This window comes from Muntiacus reevesi, chromosome 3, assembly GCF_963930625.1.
Source record: "Muntiacus reevesi chromosome 3, mMunRee1.1, whole genome shotgun sequence".
NCBI lineage: Eukaryota > Metazoa > Chordata > Mammalia > Artiodactyla > Cervidae > Muntiacus > Muntiacus reevesi.
This window is the reverse complement of record NC_089251.1, coordinates 24,713,734-24,732,627: the sequence shown is the minus strand read 5'-3', so window position 1 is coordinate 24,732,627 and position 18,894 is coordinate 24,713,734. Positions and strand designations below refer to the sequence as shown.

Genomic DNA, 18,894 nt, shown 5'->3' with positions numbered 1-18,894 from the left:
AATTTGGTGATTCTTATATCAAGAGCCGTTTTAAAAATGGAGGTGTAGAGATTCTTGGCCTACTAAAATAAAATCTCCAGAGGTGGAGTTTGGAAATCTGTGTTTTTTTAAAACATCCAAATTGATGAAAAAGAAGGCAGTCTATATATCAGTATTTAAGAAAGCTGCCATAATTTATGGCTTTGCACATATATCATCTCTAAATACTAATAACATCTTTTCACCTGCCTCTGCCTCCTTTAAAGATATTTGTATATTGTGTATACTCTAATAGAAGACAGATTCCCATAACAATGGAAAATTCCAATAACAGAAGAAAATGTGTTTTGGGCATCATTCATGTATAAAATTATCAGGCAAAATAATCAAAATGTGTCCTTGACATTCAGTCTATTAATTTAATTATACCTGAACATCACAGAATCACATATACGTTTAACATTTAGAAATACTGCTTTGTTTCCATTTACATTTCATGAATTAATTTTTTTAACCTTTCTCATGTGTCTTCAGCATTGGCATCTTTATTGTGGTTAGAGCTATATTTTGAGTAATTAGGAATAGTTGAGTGAAGCATTTTTCCAACGCTCACAGAAGGATATGAACTCTTAACACTGGCCTCTTCAAGCAGCATAATCCTGTCCACTTTATTACTTGTCAGTTTATACCTAAGCTGATAATTTTTTAAAACAATCTTTTCCTTATAGATTATTTTGGTCTTATTTAAACAGGATGAATTAAACCTTGCGGATTCTGAAGTGGATAACCAAAAACGAGGAAAACGGCATTATGAAGACAAACAGAAAGAACACTTGGATACTTTAAATAAAAAGAAACGAGAACTAGATATGAAAGAAAAAGAGCTAGAGGTTATCCATGATTTTTTAAAACATTTTGTTTACAACCTTAGTCATGATTATTAAAATGCGTTTTCCTTAATGCCATATTTCCAAACAGAGACAAGTTGTCTGATGGATATCTGTTTTCTTTGGAGTAATAGCTGTTTCAGTGAATCAACAGAGGGAAAGACTTAGGGACTCTCAAAGCGTGGTGACTTCATAGACCAACACGAAGAGTACTTTAGGCAGGACTGCCACAGCCCCTTATCGTGCCTCCAAGTGATTTGGAAAGTGGCACTCCCTGCTCTGAAATAGTTCCTTCAATGCCCAACTTGGCAAGTGCCTAGCAGCTTTATTTCAGAAAAAGACTTCCCTGCCTCTGAGTTAACTTGGGAGTGAGTTGGGCTATAGTCCAGCTCCTCCTTCTAGTAACCCTGGTTGACGGTGGAGAGCGGAAGCCATATTTTTAGAGGAAAGTAAGTTGAAGGCAACCATGGTTTAACCTAAAAGAGATGGATTCCAGCTTTGTTTTTACATGTCCTAGGAAAATGGTTTCAACTCTGAAACCCATTGCCTTATTTGTTTAAGACATAATATACGAATGTCATGAATGGAAGTACTATGTGTGCAAGTGCTTTGGGTTTTTAATATTTTACAAACACAAGGGTCTTTATGTCTTCAGTACCATTTGATATTTAGAATCCATCCTAAAACTCACAGAAAGCTATGTCTGACCTCAGCATCTGGGGTGCCAAACCTTCATAACTTCTAATTGAAATTTGTTTTACTAGGAGGTTGTGGAGCTCCTCTAAATCGTTAAAGTTGTGTACACTAATGCAATTTTCTTTTGAAAATTTATGATAACTCTGAGCTGTATGCTTAGTATAAAGCTTAGAAAAATAACATTGCTATTAAGTGTAATTAAAATACATTTCTTAAATGTAAGTTCAGAATTCTACTTGGCATATTTTGGTACAAATTGTACAGTGAATTGTTGTATCAGAGACGTTTTAAAGTTAAACGTCTGTTATCTTAGGAGAAAATGTCACAAGCAAGACAAATCTGTCCAGAGCGGATAGAAGTAAAAAAATCTGCCTCAATTCTAGACAAAGAAATTAATAGATTAAGACAGAAGATACAGGCAGAACATGCTAGTTATGGAGATCGAGAGGAAATAATGAAGTAAGTGCTTGCTTTTCTACCTTATGACATTATCCATATATGTTAGTAAAACAACAGATATTTATATAAAATCTTAAGTTTGGGTAAAGTGTTTCTATGGCATATGTTTACAGCTTAACTAGTCTTTCATACATGTAATATTAACAATAAATAAATTTTTTCTTTGGAATTATTATAGAACTTATTAAATATATTTGAGATTTTATTTTATGTTTCATTGAATGGCATTTATTTGCTTAATTTTCTTTTCATAAAATAGGCAGTATCAAGAGGCAAGAGAAAGCTATCTTGATTTGGATAGCAAAGTAAAGACTTTAAAAAGGTTTATTAAATTACTGGAAGAAATAATGATCCATAGATATAAAACATATCAACAATTTAGAAGGTAAGTGCATTAAAAAAATATTACCACATATTATGCATTTTTATTTTTTTTTGTTTTCAATTCTCCCCTATAAACAATAAAATTAAATTAGAAGAACTTTCATGATTCAATTAGAAAAGATGTAGTGCTTGGGACCCTATAATTTAATCAGAGAATTCTAGATTTGAAGGGACTTTTATAAATGAGCTTTTTTAACTTAAACTCCATTAGATGTACCTTACTGGATAACTTATAGATGGCTCTTCAGTCTCTGCTTAAGTGGGTCATTTGGAAGCTTATTGGCTCTAAAACAGACTATTTCAGTCTTAGACAGTGCATGTTCAAATGAGAGACAATTTTTTATGGGCTTTTTATGGGCCCTGTTGAGGCAGGTTCTCAGTTGATTACCCTAATCTCCTAGAACCATATAGCTCCTTGGATACAGAATCTCTGTTTTGTTCATAGATATATCCCCAGTGCCTACTGTGGTGCCTGAAATGTAGTAGAAAAGTGATATATATTGTTTGAATGAATGAGTACAGGGTCAGTGACACTGAATCTCACTATTATACCCAGAAATGTGCAGATTGTCAGGGGTCAATTAACCCCAGCTAAAATCACAAACAACAGAAATAAACCAGAGGACAGTTGATAGGTAGACTTGGCTCTTGATATATTTGAATCCTAGGCAGCCCCAGTCTTTCCACCTAACCTATTTTCCCCATGGCATCCCCTCAGTAGCATGTTTTTTTTAACTCTGTTTATACCAAGAACTACTGGAGAAAGAAATAGCAACCCACTCCTGTACTCTTGCCTGGAAAATTCCATGGTCTTGGGATCCTGGTGGGCTGCAGTCCAGAGTGGGCTGCAGTGAAGAGTTGGAGGCAACTGAGCATGCATCCCCATACCAAGAGCTATAGTCTTAAGACTATAGGATTTTTTAAATTTTTGTAAATTTTAAGTTCCCCTAGTATCAGTTCAGTTTAGTTGCTCAGTTTTGTCTGATTCTTTGCGACACCATGAACCACAGCATGCCAGGCCTCCCTGTCCATTACCAACTCCCAGAGTTTACCCAAACTCATGTCCATTGAGTCGGTGATGCCATCCAACCATGTCATCCTCTGTCATCCCCTTCTCCTCCTGCCCTCAACCTTTCCCAGCATCAGGGTTTTTTTCAAATGAGTCAGCTCTTCACATCAGCTGGCCAAAATATTGGAGTTTCAGCTTTCAACGTCAGTCCTTCCAGTGAACACCCAGGACTGATCTCCTTTAGGGTGGACTGGTTGGATCTCATTATAGTCCAAGGGACTCTCAAGAGTCTTCTCCAACACCACAGTTCAAAAGCATCAATTCTTTGGCTTTCAGCTTTCTTCATAGTCCAACTCTCACATCCATATATGACTACTGGAAAAACCATAGCCTTGACTAGGTGGACCTTTGTTGTCAAAGTAATGTCTCTGCTTTTTAATATGCTGTCTAGGTTAGTCATAACTTTCCTTCCAAGGAGTAAGCGTCTTTTAATTTCATGGCTGCATTCACCATCTGCAGTGAGGGTGGAATTTCCCTGTGAGGGGAAATTCAAATAAAGCCATAATGAGAAATAGGCTTTGCGTGTTTGGCCATATTCCTTCACTAAACAATAGGTTAGTTTTTGAAATGTGTGTTTCAGTTTTATATGCATGTTATTAGAACTTGATTTAAAGAGTTTCCTATTTTATCCTTTTGAGGCAGCTTTTAAGTTTTGTTAGGTAGGACCAGAGTGGTCTTCGGTCAAGGACAATTTTTTTTTCTTATCTGTAAAGCCGTGTTCTTCTGAGTCCTCTGTTGATGCACTATGAGTTTACTCCACTCGTGTCTGTGGGAATGTGAACTATTCCTGACTCTGGGTGGCCTCAGGGGTTGTTTCTGCTTCTTTTGGGTGTTTCTTTTGCCAACCTCAGGCAGTATCCCCACACCACCACTGATAAGACGGGTGCTTAGCCTGAGGATCTCCCAGCCCCTCTGTGGTTCTCTAGAGCTCTGTCAGTGCAGTTCTCTCTTCCCCACACTCGGCTTGTTCCCCACCCCCCCCCGGAAGGGCCTGGGCCTTCCCAGACTCCTTAACAGGGCTTCTGGGCACCGCCTGAGTTTTCATTGCCCTTTTACTCTTATTGTTCAGTCGCTATCATGTCCAGCTCTTTGCAGCCCAGGCACACCAGGCTTCACTGTCCATCACCGTCTCCCAGAGCTTGCTCAAACTCATGTCCATCGAGTCAGTGATGCCATCCAACCATCTCATCCTCTGTCGTCCACTTCTCCTCCCACCTTCAATCGTTCCCAGAATCAGGGTCGGTCTTTTCTGATAAATGGGCTCTTCGCATCAAGTGCCCAAAGTATTGGAGCTTCAACTTCAGCATCAGTGCTTCCAATGAATATTCAGGACTCATTTCCTTTAGGATTGATTGGTTTGATCTCCTTGCTGTCCATGGGACTCTCAAGAGTCTTCTCCAACACCACAGTTCAAAAGCATTAATTCTTTGGCACTCAGCCTTCATGGTCCAACTCTCATATCCATCCATGACTGCTGGAAAACCATAGCTTTGACAATACGGACTTTTGCCGGCAAAGTAATGTCTCTGCTTTTTGATATGCTAAGTTGGTCATGGCCTTTTTTCCAAGGAGCAGGCGTCTTTTAATCATGGCCTTTTTACTCTTAATGTGTAATTTGTGGCATCCCTACATCTTTTCCAGAAACAGTAGGATTTGTTTTCTTATTGTTATCTAGAAAATTTGTATTTAAAGTGTTTTCTGTTAAAGTATTGGTCTTATAATTTATTATCTTAATGTTTCTTCACCACTGACAAGTTTTACATTGTTTACCTAATCTTGCGAGGACAATAGAGATGGTTAAATTTTTTAAATTGTTTTATCTCTTTACACTGGAGAACCTTGTCACTTTATGAGGACAATCTTTTAGACATCCCATGAGTAGACACAATTGAAAAATGCATATCAGTATTTCAGAAGGAAAGCTAACAGAAAATTCTGAATACCAGCTAGCAATAGTTATAGTGGCAACAAAGGAAGGACTGACGCTATCAGTATTTTCAAATGTGGGAATTTAATGCAGTTTAGGAAGGGAATTGGGAGGGAAAAGAATAAAATACAGTTATTCTAAAGAAAGGAGCCTTAAGTTCTTTAGGAAAAACACTCCCCACCAAAAGGAATCAAGGCTTCTTGGAGAAGTGGTTAATAATACGGAGCTGAGCAGGGAAGTTATAGATGCCAGAAACATAAGGAAGTGCTCCCCCAAAATGTAGAGTCATGATGAAAGGATATAGGTAGGCATCTTGAAAGAGGCTCCCACTGGCAAAGTGTGGGACAATTTGAGGACCAAAATAAACAAGAACAGTAATAGATGGTGGGGCTTCCTTGGTGGCTCCATCGTAAAGAATCCACCTGCCAGTGCAGGAGACTTGAGTTCGATCCCTGGATTAGGAAGATCCTCCAGAGGAGGAATGGCAACCCACTCCAGCATTCTTGCTTGGGAAGTCCCATGCACAGAGGAGCCTGGCGGGCCACAGGCTACGCGGTCACAAAGAGTTGGACACAGCTTAGCAACAACAAGTGAATCGTAGCCCAGTGAGTAAGATAGCAGTCTGCCTGCATCCTTATAAAAGGGTGTAGGTGAGTAAGTAAATGAGGACGAAGGGAGAGGTCTCCCTGACGGCAGGGTGCCGTCTGATAGGTAAGTGGAGTTTGTGTTGTGTGAGGTACTGCAGATACATGACTGAGAGAGTGCCCTCGCCATTTTTGCTACTATAAAGATAGGAGGAGACAAGCTAATGAATAGGCCGTTTACCACTATCTTAACACTGCTAAAGTTTAATCATCTCAAGGGCAAGATTTATGTCTTCTGTGTTAGGGTGATAACTTGTATAAATTAGTTGACTGATACATTCATATGGACTTGCTGTAATATAATGGATTTTATTCTGTGTGGGACATTTTTATTCATCTTATAGATGTTTGTTTATTACGAAATGAATTGATAAAAATTTGGGAACATAAATGAAATATAAAGACAAAGACAAAAATCACCTAAAATTTTACCTATTTAAATAGGCACCAGTGTTAACACCCTGGCATGTTTTCATCTGGTCTTACATGCTGGTTTAAAGCTCATGCTGAATCTACAGTTCTCTAACTTTGTAATCTTTTTAATGTGCCCAATGTCTTTTTTCAAGGTGTTTGACTTTACGATGTAAATTGTACTTTGACAACTTATTATCTCAGCGGGCCTATTGTGGAAAAATGAATTTTGACCATAAGAATGAAACTCTTACTATATCAGTGAGTATCTTAACTCTTTGCATGTTAGTCATTAGGAGGATTACCTGCTTCATTTTTATTTTCTGGGGGCGGAGGGGGGTGGGAGTTCATTTCTTTTGATGATATGTTGATCTGTTGTCATTGGAAACAAAAGAACTTATTAAGTTAAAGATGGTTTTTGCCAGAGTGTTGAAAATTAATTCTACTGACTAAAGCTACTGTTATAGCTCTTTCCCTTCCTCCCTGCCCTGTGGACAACCAAGTTATCTTCTTATGGTGATAATTAGGAATTTTGTTTTCAGCAGTAAATGTTTATCGTCTCTTCTCACTCCACTGGCTCCTTTTTAAAATTCATACAACATTTTAAATTTTGTGGGAATGTCTGTAATTATTTTCAAAAACAGTTTAGCCACTAGATGTCACTAGAAATCAAGTAACAAAAGAGTATTTTGGCATTTAGAAATATTTGACAAAAAGAAACATGACAATCTGCTTAACAGCATCGAAAACAATAAAATACCTAGGAATAAATTAACCAAAGAAGTGAAAGATCTGTACAGTAAAAAGCATAAGACACTGATGAAAGAAATTGAAAGAGACACAAATAAATGGAAAGATAGCCGTTATACATGAATCAGAAGAGTTGATACTGTTAAAATGTCTATACCATCCAGAGCTGTCTATAGATTCAGTGCAGTCCCTGTCTAAATTCCAAAGGCATTGTTCACAAAAAGAAAAAACAGTCATAAAATTTGAATAGAACCAGATAAAATAGTCGCTAAAGCAATCTAGAGAAGAAAAAACAGTCTGAAAGCATCACATTTCCTGATTTCAGGTTGTGTTGCAAATATATAATAACCAAAACAGTAACCAAAATAGATATATAGACCAGTGGAACTGAATTGTATGTTCTTGAATTGTATATTTATGGCTCCTTTATCAAATATTAGTTTTCTATATTTGCATGGGTTTGTTTCAGGGCTCTCAGTTCTATTCCATTGGTCAATGTGTCTATTTTTATGCCAGTACATATACTGTATGTATATTTGAAAGTTGCTCAGACACTAGATCTCAAAAATTCTCACCGCTAAAAGAAAAAAGAAAAAAATGGCAACCGTGTGAGTTGATGGACATGTTCACCTTGTTGTGGTGATAATCATTTTGCAATGTGTATGTTTGTGTCATGTCCTGATACCTCAAAGTTATGCAGTGTTAAATGTCATTTTTATCTCAATGAAACTGGGCGGAGGCTATAACGGTTTTCATTTGCCTAATATTAGTATTAAGCTTTTAGAATTTTGGTATGTTAGACCTGGTTAAGGGGAGAAAATCTTTTCAATTAGATTTCTCATAGTAAAACAGAAACTGCCATTATACAGTTTATATTTTTATTTAAAATATTTTAAATGGAATAGATGTCATTTCCAAGTCACTGACTGATTTTGTTGCTCATCTTCATTTTTACTATAAATTCATCCTTTTTAAAACGGTAGCCAACCACTTCTGTAAAGAAGTTAATCTGACTTTTTTCTGCATTTTGTTTTTTGTTACCTCCTTCAAGGTTCAGCCTGGAGAGGGAAACAAAGCTGCTTTCAATGACATGCGGGCCTTATCTGGCGGTGAACGTTCTTTTTCCACGGTTTGCTTCATTCTTTCTCTGTGGTCCATCGCTGAATCTCCTTTCAGATGCCTGGATGAGTTTGATGTCTACATGGTAGTGATAACTTTTAAATTCTCTAGTTTTTCTCTTTTTTTGGTGGTGGTTTGAAATGTATATTTTGAAAGGAAACTATTCATTTGTTAGTTCTGCTCAACAGAAAAGATCCTGCTTTGACAGTTCGGTCTGTGATAAGTGGTAGGGAAGAGCTAAAGAATCCCGGTTCTTTCCCTCGCTAACACACCACACTGATAGGGCCTCCATCCTGGACTTGTGCTCTTTTCCCTCCTTTGATAAGCAGTTCACCACCCTTGCTGTGACCTTCGCACCACTGTTGTCTCCTTCCTGTTCAGCCACACTTTTCAAAAGAACAACTTCTGTAACATGAGGAACAAGAACACTGGACTTTAAAGTTAAAAAACTTAACATCGAGGCCTGCCTCTGTCACCAGTTACCCAGGTGACTGTGGACTCGGTATCTGTCCTTTTCAGGCCTCAGTTTCTTCATCTATAAGGTAAGATCCTTAGCCTTTCCTCCCTCATAAGGTTAGAGAGAGGCTCCAGTGAGGTCTGCCGTGCTGTGATTCAGGCACATAGTAAGCCTCTCATTTCAGCTGTCCATCCTTCATTCTTCACTAAACCCACTGCAATCTGGGTTTGGACTGCAGTACTGCAGCAAAACTTGTTTAGCGAGGATCATAAATGAACGTTAATTCTTTGAAGTATTTGTACCACAGACTGAGCCTCCATCTCTTAAGGTGTGTCTTCTTACGGGTTTCCACACTCCTCTTTGTTCTCACCATGCCAGTCTGTCCCCACCACCCCAGTTCACATGCCCTTAAATGTTTAAGGTCTTCTTTGTTTTTTATAGTGATGTGAGTTTCCCTGGATATCATGTTCTGCCTACTCCCCCACCTGTCACACACACACACAGTCCACAGTCTGGTACCTGCATTTGCTGCTGCTGCTGCTAAGTCGCTTCAGTCGTGTTCGACTCTGTGCTACCCCATAGACGGCAGCCCACCAGGCTCCTCTGTCCACAGGATTCTCCTCCATTTGGATTCCTACCAAATCTAAGCGTCTCTTCTGACATCTCTCTTGCCCCTTGTGAGACCTCTAGTGAACAACCTACATCCCAAACTGAGCATGTCTGAGACTGAATTGGTTTTCCACTCAAAGCTTTTCTTTTCTTGAGTTCCTTTTCTTGATGATTCACAAATTGCCATTACCAATCCTACACCTGACTGCAGCACCAGTGATTTATCTGTGATTCTTCTTTCCTTGTTAGGACCTCTGTCTCCTCCTCTTCTGTAATTTCTTCCTAGCCTCTGCTCCTTCTGTCACCTCTTCTGTCCTCACCTCTTGCTCATTGTCTTCATTTCCTGTCCAGACTTCTAGACTTTAATCCTGTTCCTTCTCACTTTCTCCTCACCATCTTGCCAGGTTTCTGTTTCTAAAATAAATCTAATTTTGATCACTCCCTTGTTGAAAAGTCTTTGGTTTGATTCTGTAGGGTGACTGAGACCCTTTATGATACTGTATCCACCTGCTTTTTCAGCTGGACTAAGCTGTTTGTGATTTTCCAAACACTGTGCCCTTCTTCCTTGTATGTCACAGTCTGACTCATCTTTCAAGACTCGGTTTGGATGTCACCTTTGCGTAGCCTCCACAGCACCACGCTGCAGGCAGGCTTAGGGACTTCTCAGCGCTTCCTCAGCACCTCCTTATATCAACTCATGCAATTGTATTGTTTGTATGTATGATAGTATATAACGTTCACCCACGTGGTGCTAGTGGTAGAGAATCTGCCTGCCAGTGTAGGAGACGCTAGTGACAGAGGTTTGATCCCTGGGCTGGGAGGATCCCCTAGAGTAAGAAATGGCACCTCACTACAGCATTCTTGCCTGGAAAATTCCATGGGCAAAAGAGCCTAGTGGACTATAGTCCATGGGATCACCAAAAATAAAATGAGACAGAACTGAGCACCACTACTATATGATATTCAGTGTATTATGCACATTTTATTATTATGTATTATATTTATCTAGCTTTCATTTTGTTGCATTCCCCTATTTTCATGTATGAATCACTCACCAAATTATTTTTTAAGTTATCAACTATGTCTTAATCATATTTCTATCTCTTAATGCCTAATCCATAATTAGGATTTTAGAGAACGCTTATTTGCAAATCAGAATTCATATTCGCAAACCACTTCAGTGGGTTTTTTTCTGTGCTGTCATTGCTGAAGATTAAGAAATTCCTTTGAGATTTGGATTCAAAACTGATTCACAAATCGTAGATGATGATTGCTCTTTCCATATAATATTTTTGTCCAAAATGCCATTATGCAGTCTTATCATGCATATTATTTTTCATATTTAATCTGAATAATTTCTTTCCCACTCAGAAACTTAGAGGTTCTTAATCAGAATGACATTTTGCCTTGTTGAAATTATTCAGGAAAATGTACCCAAGTTCGGAGAACCAGTCTAAAGGAAATGAATAAATACTTCTTGGTGCATTGGCAGCTTTGTTATTAAATGATAGACTTCCCTCCAGGCATTGTTTTGAAAGGACAGTATTCAGTTTGGGCAAGTCCTGGTTACTTTTGTACCTTAAGTTAGACTACAGATACGCCCAATGAATTTCTAGAATAAGAGTCACTGAGCAGTGTGGCCAGGATGCTGGGCCCCTATCTGCCCTCCATCGTCCAGGTTCTAAACCACCATACTGTATGGCCGCGTGTGGTTTCATTTGCTTGTGTTTTCACATTTCCGGAGTTTTCATGGAAGGGGAGTGACAACTTTCATTTTTATCATTTTTTATTATTTAGCTCAGAAGATGTGAACACGAAGTGTAACTTGTTTAGTTTCACAACCTGCTACGTATGAGCAGGCGTTTCCCCCTGTGCGCCGATATGCTGTTTAGCTTATTTTAAAGATTGAGTTGAGCAGTTAGTCTGTAAATTCGAACTTATTACTATTGTACAAATTGTAGAAGGTGATGAGGACAGAGTTTTTAAAACATCTTAATCATTGAGGGAAAATTTAAGAGATTTAATAAGTTTGAATCTGGTCACTTTTGATACCATTTTCCTAACTATTACTGTAGAAATTAGATTCACTTTGCAACAGCTAATTTTGACTATTTTCTGATTATTTTAATTGTTAACTATATTGGAGGCAAGGAGCTATACTTAAAAATACTTAGACTATAGAAATTCCTGAAAGATATATACATTCAGTTATTTTCCCCTAATAATTTAGATTCTGGGTTTCACAGTAGGTAAGAGTTGCTTGACATCGTAGAGAAGATAATGGATGATCCTTGGATAAAATCCAAGGGTGTGTACAACCCAAGGCTGCTTCCCCAAGAGCATAGTTGACACGCCAGCAGCTCTAACTTCCGCCTCTGTTCCCCAGGATATGGTTAACCGGAGGATCGCAATGGACATGATACTCAAGATGGCAGATTCCCAGCGCTTCAGACAGTTTATCCTGCTCACCCCTCAGAGCATGAGGTAACTTAAAAATTTCTTCTATGAATATGTATATGTGTATATATGTCAAGTGTATAAAAGGAAGTAAGAAATCCTTTATATTCTTCATTTTTTAAATGGAAATGCAAAAGTGACCAATAAAAAGAAAAACAAACCCATAAACTCATTCCAGAGATTGAAGGTAGTTTTTCCTTAGATATTTAAAATACTGTGTGTGTTATCTTCCTTCCATAATAGAGGAGGTTTTATTTGAATGTGAGTGTTTACTTTTTAGTATTTCTGTCTTGAATCTGCTTTTCTCTGGTTATCAAGAACCAAATAATATAAAGTAATTTTAGTAACTTACTTAGATGAAAGAAATAATTCATTCTTGAATCCCTAATCTTGAATCTTTTTCTGATGACTTACAAGTCTTTCTAAATAAAGAATGCTACTTTGCTGTCAGTCAGCATTTATTAGGTACTTGCATGGTGTCAGACTCTGTATCACTTAAAGTTGATATTCTTTCTCTAAAGTGGTCACTTGATCATTTGGGGCTTTAAGTTTATGACAGGAAATATTCAGGTGACTCCTTCCTGACTAGATAAGAAAAGTAAGCGAGTTAGATGTGGTTTTTTTTTTTTTTAGAGAGTTAGATGTTATATAAATCTCCTTCATTTTCTTTCTCCTCCAAAGTGAAAACTCATGGCATTAAGCAGGAAGTTAATTTTTGAAAATGATTTATTTCCTTCTTGTAAATTATATTTCTAGAATTTCAGATATCAGACTTATATCCCCTTCCCCATTAGCAACCATTTGACTTGTATTTTCATGAGGTAGTATTAGAATTTTTTTTAATGTGAAAAAGTTTACTTGGAAATTGGAGTAATTAATTTTGCTTCCTTTAGTTCACTTCCATCAAGTAAACTGATTAGAATTCTTCGAATGTCTGATCCTGAAAGAGGACAAACTACATTGCCTTTCCGACCTGTATCTCAAGAAGAAGAAGAAGACCGGAGTTGATTCATGACTTGATATGCCATGTCCTCATGTTGAAAGACGTGTAAAGGGAAGAAACATACAAGACTATTTGAAATAAAATGAAACAAGGTATTCTAAAATAAAAGAAACTCCTTTATGTATCTGACATTATGTATTACAAAACATGTAAATAAGCCTAGAAGACCAGCCACAACCAGCGATTTAAAATTACAGTTATTTTACTTTGAGAAAACCCAATTTCATAGTACTGGTTTTAAATCTTTTTGTTTTTTATTTTAACCATCTACTTTTATAGATTCTTTTTCAGAAGTTTCAAATTTTGTACATATGTACATGTACATATCTGTTAAGTTTGGGTTCATTTCTATAGTATTTTGTAAGAATTAAAATAAACATTTGAGCATCTAGTTATATTTAGTTTTGCTTTTCCAGGACATGGCAGGGAGTAGGGCAGTGCACAGGCGGGCTGTGGACAGGGACCAGCTTCCAAGAGATTTATTGTCTGTTTTGTTCATATTAACAAGGAAAGACCTACACAGGACCTTAAAAAACTTGGTCACAACCTCCGCATAGGCCATTGTTAATCCTGGAGCTATGACTACAGATCTGGACTATAGTTTTAATTGCTGTGTTTATCACATTTAAGATGCTGTTAAGGCACTTTCTCGGAGCACTAAAGCACTGCCAGCTCTGACACAGTGCCTTTCCCTCAGTCCTTGACCATCAGCCACCCAGCGAAGTGTCCGACCCGTGTCGGAACCAGGTTACAGCCCACTTGTGCACCCTGCCCTGCAGTGTGCTTGCCTTCTTTAGAGTCCCTCGGTTGGCAGTCCAAAGCCTCTCGAGCTCTGGCTCAGCTGAGAGGATGCAGGTCAGAGGGACTCTGCAGACCCGGCTGAGAAGAAGGGCTGGGGAAACAACCGCAGGCAGCTCCCCCTGGAGCAGAGAAGCCACTAAAAGTCAAAGGCCTGGCTGCTGGGGGCGGGCTGGGGTGGAGCGGATGTCAGTTGTGAGACACATCCTCATTTAGAGTTGTTAAGAAGTGTGCTGCTTAGAATGATAAAATAACAGCCTGTTGTAAGCAATGGTGTTTATGAATGCCTTTTTTTTTTTTTAAAGAAAACATGAGTAGAACTCCTGTTTATATTCTCTTATGTTTGATACTAGGATTAGTGCTAACCTTTTTAAAAAGACATGCATATCCAACAAGAATTCCCTCTATTGCTAGCAGTAAATATTTATGAAATTGAAAGGAAGTATTTTAAGAACAAGGCAGTATTTTCAAAGCAGTGGCACTTCTATAGTTACTGAGAAAAACTGGATTTTGTTTTTGGTGAGGGGAGGGAGTCAAATTTAGTCTTAAGTGGAGATCAATTGGTAAATGAGAAGTCCAAAACTGTGCTTTTGTAATCTAAGAATTTGCAGAAAGAGAAAACGTGCTGAATGTTTTAAACATCCCCCACTACCAAGACAAAGTCTGATTTTTTTAAAGTTACATTTATAGTTCATTTGTATCAAAACTATTTTAACATACATGTGCTTTTTCAAATAAAAAAAAAAAGTAGAATATACCAAATGCATAAACTTTTATCAACTACACAGCTTCCATGTCTGAGTTTTTATGGTCATTTTTTAACGTTGTGGTTCTTAATATAGAATGGGAAAACTCCTCAGGTATCCAGGCATCTCTTGTTAAGCTGAAGATTTTTCATTGCTCTGGCCTCACAGAGTTTTGGTTTCAACAATCATAAGTGAAAATATTTTTCAATTAATATTCTAATTAATGGTAATATTAATTAGAATAAAAATAAATTGCTTTTTAAAAATATGTGTAACTTCTAAAAATAAAACTTTATATGTATTCAAAGTCATGTTTCTGTGAACTGGGGAAGATATAATTGACAAAATCAAGCCTCTTTGTGAATAGTGACTTGAATGCCTCATAGAGATGACTCTTCCACCCCTGATTTATCATCACGGCACCTATGACTGAACCGACTCATAAAGTCTTGGGAAACAAGGAAGAAATGCTTCCTTGGGCTTTTAAATCCTACCTTCTCAGAATTTTGGGGTAAAAGTGAAAGTTGCTCAGTTGTGTCCTACTCTGTGACGCAGTGGACTATACAGTCCATGGAATTGAATTCTCCAAGCCAGAATATGAGAGTAGGTAGCCTTTCCCTTCTCCAGGGGATCTTCCCAACCCAGGGATCATACCCAGGTCACCCACATTGCAGTCGGATTCCTTACCAGCTGAGCCACAAAGGAAGCCCAAGAATACTGGAGTGGGTAACCTATCCCTTCTCCAGCAGATCTTCCCAACCCAGGAATCGAACCGTGGTCTCCTGCATTACAGGCGGATTCTTTACCAACTCAACTATGATTAAAATCATTCTCAAGTAAACCAAGATGTAAATAATAGTGTTACTCATACTGATGATCAACCCTAGAGATTCAGGGATCACATTCTTCTTAAGTATTTTCCAAATTTTCCCTTCTCCCTTCTTCCCATCACCTGGTGCCTTTTTGCATGTCTTAAAAATGTCTGGGCGGTTTTATAGGAGATCTAAATTTTTATTTGGAGTTCTGCCTAAGAAACTATTGCCTGCAACTCAAAACATGCATCAGAATTGTTGCTGACTGTGATGAACATCAAGTGATCCAGGGTGCCTGATTAGAAAAATTCCTGAATACGAATTAGATGTGGTACAAATTATGTCCTGAGTCAATAGTTACCTGGTTAGATTTTTTACTTTATTCATCTACATAGAGGCCTGTACTTTACATCATTCGGATTTTCAGAATAGGTTTGAAAATTGTAGCTCTGAAAGTTACTGATATTTCATGATTTTGAACTAAGTACCTGTGGGCTCGAAGGTATATATCAAAATAGTTTTTTGATATATCTTTAAGGAGTTTTGTTCTTTAAAGAGTGAATATGAATTAGTTGTTTCTTTGAGTCAGGGCAAATGAAATTTTCTTAATTTTATATAATATCAATACCATGTGCTAGGGACTATTTTAAGTTCTGGTAAGATTGCTGGGAGAAATATCAATAACCTCAGATATGCAGATGACACCACCCTTATGGCAGAAAGCGAAGAGGAACTAAAAAGCCTCTTGATGAAAGTGAAAGAGGAGAGTGAAAAAGTTGGCTTAAAGCTCAGCATTCAGAAAACTAAGATCATGGCATCTGGTCCCATCACTTCATGGAAAATAGATGGGAGAACAGTGGTAACAGTGTCAGACTATTTTTTTAGGCTCCAAAATCACTGCAGATGGTGATTACAGCCATGAAATTAAAAGACGCTTACTCCTTGGAAGAAAAGTTATGACCAACCTAGACAGCATATTAAAAAGCAGAGACATTACTTTGACAACAAAAGTCCGTCTAGTCAAGACTATGGTTTTTCCAATGGTCATGTATGGATGTGAGAGTTGGACTGTGAAGAAAGCTGAGCACCAAAGAATTGATGCTTTTGAACTGTGGTGTTGGAGAAGACTCTTGAGAGTCCCTTGGACTGCAAGGAGATCCAACCAGTCCATCCTAAAGGAGACTAGTCATGGGTGTTCATTGGAAGGACTGATGTTGAAGCTGAAACTCCAATACTTTGGCCACCTCATGCGAAGAGTTGACTCATTGGGAAAGACACTGATGATGGGAGGGATTGGGGGCAGGAGGAGAAGGGCATGACAGAGGATGAGCTGGGTGAATGGCATCACTGACTCAACGGACATGAACTTGGGTAAACTCTGGGAGTTGGTGATGGACAGGGAGGCCTGGCGTGCTGTGATTCATAGGGTCGAAGAGTTGGACATGACTGAGCAATTGAACTGAACAGAATTGAATCCTACTGTAATCCAAAATCTACCTTCATGGAGCTTAAAGTCTAGTTAGGGAAACATTACCACATGTTATTTCAGGGTGTGGTCATTGCTATGAATAATAATAGGGTAAGGAGTTGAGATGGAGAAGAGAGGTGTTTTGGAGGGAGTGTTAGAACAAGACTTGGCAGAAGCTGATATTTAAGCAGAGGTCTGAAACAAGTAAGAGAAGAGCCATGGAAAGTTGGATGTAGGGTTGACACTTTGAGGCGGAGATGAGTGCAAAGCCCTTAGTGTGAGAATGAATTTCACGTTTCAAAATCTCAAGTCCAGAACTTGGTGTAAGGAATGAAGTTCATAGGCAGACAAAGAAGTGAGATGGTTTGAGGTCCTGAGCAGGTTTTCAGACCTAGTCTGGAGATCATTTTCAAAGAATCTCTTCGGCTATGAAAGGAGTTAGTTAGGAGGAGTTAGGAGTTTGGGCCAACATGTAAGAGCAAACAATCTGGAGGCTTCTGCCATGATCCAGGTGAGAGGTCACAGGGGTGACTTGGACCAGATAATGAGGATAGAAGCATTCGGATTTGAAGTTCAGAGGCAGCGGGACTTGCTAATGAGAATACTGTTGACCCTTGAGCAACACGGGAGTTAGGGGCAGTCAAAAATCTGAGTTTATCATCAGTCCTCCACATACGCATTTCTCCCCTGGCACCATGGTTTGGAAAGCACTTGTTTAGTCACTCGCGTATACGACTGCATCCTCATGGACTGTAGCCCACCAGGCTCCTCTGTCCATGGGGTTTCCCAGGCAAGAACACTGGAGTGGGCTGCCATTTCCTTTTAGTATTTACTGTTGAAAAGATCCACCTCTAAGTGGGCCCACACAGTTCAGGTCTGTACTGTTCAAGGGTCAGCGATACTGTAGAGTTGTGAGAGGAACCAAGGGTCATTGGCCGGGAGCCTGGGGTCTGAAAACCTGGATGAGTGATGGTGCGAAAACCTGGATGAGTGATGGTGTCATTCATAGAGCTAGGGAAGATGCGGGGTGGGGGAGAAAAATGGACAGCTGGCGGGGAGACGTAGACTGGCTCTGATTTGAGCTGGCGGTGGCATTTGAGACAGTCGTTTAGTTAATTGGGTATTTGATGGGTTACTTTACATTGGTAAATGTAAGAACTTGGGAAATGATAGCATAAGGTAAGAGTCTAGAGATCTATATTTTGCTGCGAAATGCTGGGAAGAACCCAAATTGCATGCCCAAGATATTTGGGAAACTGAATTGCTTACACAAAGGGCCCTATGGGGACTGTGTCATTTTATTTAGAAGCTCTAATTGACTATCATTTTCTCACTAAACCCCTGCACATCCGGTGAGGTAAGGCTCTCTGAAGACATCTGCTGAAGCGGTGTTTTACTTCCTGACATGGTTTCCAACGGTGTGGAGGAAATAAGCATCTGGCTTCTTTAAGAAAGTGGTTCATAGTATTCATCCAGAGACCGTGATCCTGAAGGAAGGAACTACAGGGAAGATGAAGCCTTAAAGTAGTATGAGTCCTTTTTAGCAATAGTTTTATAGCTATTCAAGAAAAATGAAATAATACAAGAGGAGATAAGGAAACTTAGTATTTCAAAATGCAGAAAGAGTTCAAGTTAGCCTAAAAGTAAGACATTTGGAAGCATTTTCCTTTCAGGACAACAGGAGTTAAAGAGCCAGTTGACAGGGTAATCAAAATAACAGTGTAAGCTGAAACAGAGAACGTAGACCACTGAATGATGAGAGAATGCCCATAGCTTCTCCTTTCTCAAAGGACCACTGAGGCTGGGAGGGACACAGCTTGCAGAGCATCCTTGTCACTGAGGGTGTGTGTGTGTGTGTGTGTGTGTGTGTGTGTGTGCTGGGCAGGACACAGGTTCCTGAGCATCCTTGTCACTGAGTGTGTGTGTGTGTGTGTGTGTGTGTGTGCTGGGAGGGACACAGGTTCCTGAGTGTGTGTGTGTGTGTGTGTGTGTGTGTGTGTGTGTGTGCTGGGCAGGACACAGGTTCCTGAGCATCCTTGTCACTGAGAGTGTGTGTGTGTGTGTGTGTGTGTGCTGGGAGGGACACAGGTTCCTGAGCATCCTTGTCGCTGAGGGGTGTGTGTGTGTGTATGTATGTGTATGTGTGTGCTGGGAGGGACACAGGTTCCTGAGCATCCTTGTCGCTGAGGGGGTGTGTGTGTGTGTGTGTGCGCATGTGT

General features: G+C 39.0%; 1 protein-coding gene across 2 annotated transcripts in view; it reads left to right on the top strand.

Annotated features, from left to right (window-relative positions):
- The window catches only part of SMC6 (structural maintenance of chromosomes 6), a 66,919-nt gene extending 53,677 nt beyond the window's left edge, over positions 1-13,242 (top strand). For both annotated transcript variants that reach the window (XM_065928607.1, XM_065928606.1), the window contains 7 exons: positions 732-869; positions 1,876-2,021; positions 2,281-2,406; positions 6,612-6,717; positions 8,258-8,410; positions 11,778-11,875; positions 12,742-13,242. In XM_065928607.1, the coding sequence (XP_065784679.1) occupies positions 732-869; positions 1,876-2,021; positions 2,281-2,406; positions 6,612-6,717; positions 8,258-8,410; positions 11,778-11,875; positions 12,742-12,856 (882 nt within the window). In that variant the 3' untranslated portion in view covers positions 12,857-13,242. The remainder of the gene's footprint in view (positions 1-731; positions 870-1,875; positions 2,022-2,280; positions 2,407-6,611; positions 6,718-8,257; positions 8,411-11,777; positions 11,876-12,741) is intronic.
- Positions 13,243-18,894: the final 5,652 nt, after the last annotated feature.